The sequence below is a fragment of the Macaca thibetana genome, chromosome 14, assembly GCF_024542745.1.
Source record: "Macaca thibetana thibetana isolate TM-01 chromosome 14, ASM2454274v1, whole genome shotgun sequence".
Taxonomy (NCBI): domain Eukaryota; kingdom Metazoa; phylum Chordata; class Mammalia; order Primates; family Cercopithecidae; genus Macaca; species Macaca thibetana.
In genome coordinates this window covers 60,108,679-60,112,440 of record NC_065591.1, presented here as the reverse complement: position 1 = coordinate 60,112,440, position 3,762 = coordinate 60,108,679, and the positions used below count along the sequence as shown (strand labels likewise).

Here is a 3,762-nt window from a genome sequence, read left to right as displayed (position 1 = left end):
AATCATTCCTTGGATTGAGCAGTTTGAAATCACTCTTTCTGAGGTATCTCAGCAATGACATTTGGGATCGTTCTTTGGAATATGGAGAAAGAAATATCCTCAGATGAAAACCAGTAGGAAGCTTTCTGTGAAACTGCTTTGTATCGTGTGAATTCCTCTCGCTCAGTTAAGCTTCCCTTTTCATTGAAGAGTTTTCTAACACTGTTTATATTTAGCGTGCAAAGGGATATTCAGAAGTTCTTTGAGTCTTACGGTGAGAAAGAAATATGTTCAGATAGAAACTGGAGAGAAACTTTCCGAGGAACTGCTTTGTGACATGTGCATTTTACTCACAGTATTGTATGTCTCTTCTCATACAACATTGGGGAAACCCATTTGGAGAACAAGGTACCAAGGCATGTCTGAGAGCATATTGACGCCTATGGTGAAAAGAGAAAGAGCCTCATACAAAAACTGGAAAGAAGCTTTCTATGAAACTGCTCTGTGCTATGTTTATTCATCTCACATAGATAAAGCTTTCTTTACATTACGCAGCTTGCAAACTCTGTCATGGATGGATCTCAAAGGGACATTCGGGAGAACATTCTGGACTATAGTGAAAAGAGAAATATCTTCAGTTAAAAACTGGAAAGAAGTTTTCAGAGAGTCTGCCTTTTTTCTATGTTTATTCATCTCACATAGATAAAGTTTTCTTTACATTACGCAGCTTGGAAACTCCGTCATGGATAGATCCGCGAAGGGATATTCGGGATCACATTTGGGTCTATGGTGAAAAAGTAAATATCGTCAGATAAAAACTGGAGAGAAGCTTTCAGAGAAACTGCTTGGTGATGTTTACATTCCATTCAGGGAGTTGTAACTTTCTTCTCATAAGGCACTGTTTGAACACTGTTCCTATAAAACTAAAACAGTGATATTAGCAGTCTGTCTTTGAAGATTCTTCAAAGGGATATTAAGTGACAACCGGATGCCTGTGGCGAGCAAGGAAATGTCTTCTGTTGAAAACTGGAGAGAAGCTTTCTGAGCAACTGCTTTGTAATGTGTGGATTCATCTCATAGAATTAAATCATTCTTTGGATTGAGCAGTTTGACATCACTGTTTCTGTGGAACCTGAGACAGGACGTTTGGGAACGCTCTTAAGAATATGCTGAAAAAGAAATACACTGCGATAAAAATCAGAAGGAAGCTTTTGTGAAACTGCTCTGTGTCTTGTGAATTCCCCTTGCACAGTTAAGCTTCTGTTTTCATTGAGCAGTATTCTAACACTATTTTAGTTTTGTCATCTAAGGGATACTTGGGAGTGCTTTGAGGCTTATGGTGAAAGTGGAAATATCTTCAGGTAGAAACTGGAGAGAAGATTTCCGAGGAGCTGCTTTGTGACGTGTGCACTCCATTCACAGAGTTATACTTTTCTTCTCATAGAGGAATGGGAAATGCCTTTTGGAGAAAATGTTACCAGGGACATTCGGGAGTATATGGATGGCTATGGTGAAAAAGGAAATATCCTCAGACATAAACTGGAAAGAAGCTCTCTGTGAAACTGCTTTGTGATAGACATGTTTATTCATCTCACATAGATAAAACTTTCTTTCCATTACGCATTTTTTTTTTTCAGATCATACCAGAGCTGACACCAGTTTCTACCCAAGCCCACATGAAGATGTTTTTATTCAATACAAACCAGAACAGAGGCAACACAATGGCCACAGAACGAGAACATAAGTGCACTTGAATTTTTTCTGAGTTCTGGCTATAGGCTCTAAAAAACCTAGCAGTCTTTTCTTACCAGGTGAACAGAATCATCTGCTAATGCCAGAAACTTTAAAGCTCTTAATTCAGCTAGAAACAACTACAATTGAGGGCCTTTTTACTAGCTTCTTGCTTCCCAATTTAGGGTTGCCTAGCAAGTTAATTTCAACATAACAGGTCATCTGCCTGGCCACATCATGCACTAGTGACAGGGGCAGGTTTAATGAGTTTTGTGCTCAGATCGCTGGGTCTCCTGGCTGCTTTTGTCCATCTCTGCAACTTGGTCCTGAGCATTCTGAGACTCAGTCAGCTGAGGATAAAAGGGACCTACCAGCCATTTGAGGGGGGTGTTGTTAACAAGATAATCCATCACATCATCTAAAGATTCCTTCATTTTCTGCAGCTGCCCCTTGCTAGAAGTGAGGAGGCTGTCAGACACTTCCTTAAAGGAGGCAGCACTGCGGAACACTGAGTAGATGTCGCCTGCCATCACCCCCATGTGCTTGGCCTGATCTTGGATGTTCTGCGGTACACCTTGGATGTTGGACAGCAGGTTGTGGCACGTGGTCTGGAGCTGCTGAGTCAGGTTGCGGGCAATTTCAAGAGTACGTGACTCAATGTGCTCAGCACAGTGGGACTCATCAGTATCATCGTATCCAATGCTCCTTTTCCACTCCACCCATGAGAGGTAGAGCTTATCCTGAGCATCCTGAATTTTCTGATTGGCACTATGCACATTCTTCCTGGCAAATTCAATCAGGTGAACAGTGGAATGGAGCTGAGAAATGGTCTCTTGGATTTTTTGCTTAGCTTCTTTAACCCTGCTGAGAGCCTGCTGGTAGGCACGGGAGCGAAGCTTGGTAGATAGGGATCCCAGTCTAACATAATAACTTGGCTTCTGAACCAGATCAAATCCTTCAACTTTTTTTGCTTCTTTTTCTAGTTCTTCCTCAGTGAGAGGGAGGTACTGTTCTACCAACAGCTCTGATTTGGTGAGTGCATTTTCTACACCACTGTTCACGAGCTGCATCATCCGACTCCCCAATACTGTGTTAATGCTGCCACTGACCACAGACTTGGTCTTCTCCACACTGCCAGTCACCGCCCCTTTGGTCTTGTCCATCACCCCTGTGATCGTGCTGGCCACAGAATCCTTGGCCCCAGTCACGGTAGTCGTCACAGCATCTTTTGCCCCAGTCACAGCACCTTTGGCATTGGCAACAATCTGAGTTGATGGCTGATTCAGAATAGGCAGTCTCTCCTCAATCCTGTCTAGCCCCTTACAGGCATAGATATTGGCAACTGCAATTTGCGGCTCTAGCTTCTGGATGATGGGCAGAGCACTGGTCATGGCCACGGAGGTGATGGTCTTCACGCCCTTCTCTGCCATCTCACACACAGACTTCAGGTAGGGATATTGGTCCTTTGTACTGAGATAGGCTGAGGACATGAGGTCATACGTGGAGCTCACCAAGGGCAGGTTGATCACCCGAGTCACCACACTCGGTTGTGGATCAACTGCAACGGATGCCATTTTTCTTCCTGGAGAAAGAAATCGACGGACTGCAGCAAAAGGCGGAGAGCAGGCGCGTCCCGAAGGCGACTCCGGCTGCTACCACCCGGTCAAACTCCATTACGCATTTTTAAAACGTCGCCATGGACAGATTCGTGAAGGGACGTTCAGGAGCACATTCAGGCCTATGGTGAAACAGGAAATATCTTCAGATAAAAAATGGAGAGAAACTTTCTGAGAAACTGATTTGTGATGCATGCATTCCAATCAGAGAGTTATACCTCCTTTCTCATTAGGCAGTGTTTGAACACTGTGCCTGTGAAACTGAAAACGTGATATTTCGGAGTGCATTGAAGACTATGATGAAAAGTGAAATATCCTCAAATAAATCCCAGAAAGAAGTGTTCCAAGAAAGAGCTCTCTGATATGTGCATTTATTCACAGAGTTAAAGCTTTCTCTATGTTGCCCAGTTTGGAAACTCTGTCTTTGAGGAATCTG

General features: G+C 43.3%; 1 protein-coding gene across 1 annotated transcript; it reads right to left on the bottom strand.

Moving 5' to 3' along the window:
- Window positions 1–1,781: 1,781 nt before the first annotated feature.
- On the bottom strand, window positions 1,782–3,376 carry LOC126935080 (perilipin-2-like). Its single transcript, XM_050756239.1, has one exon. The coding sequence runs from the start codon at window positions 3,282–3,284 to the stop codon at window positions 1,971–1,973; it is 1,314 nt and encodes a 437-aa protein (XP_050612196.1). The 5' UTR covers window positions 3,285–3,376; the 3' UTR covers window positions 1,782–1,970.
- Window positions 3,377–3,762: the final 386 nt, after the last annotated feature.

Bases quoted from the DNA above. Each gene is read 5' to 3' on its own strand.
- LOC126935080 (XM_050756239.1), bottom strand. From the start codon at position 3,284: ATGGCATCCGTTGCAGTTGATCCACAACCGAGTGTGGTGACTCGGGTG.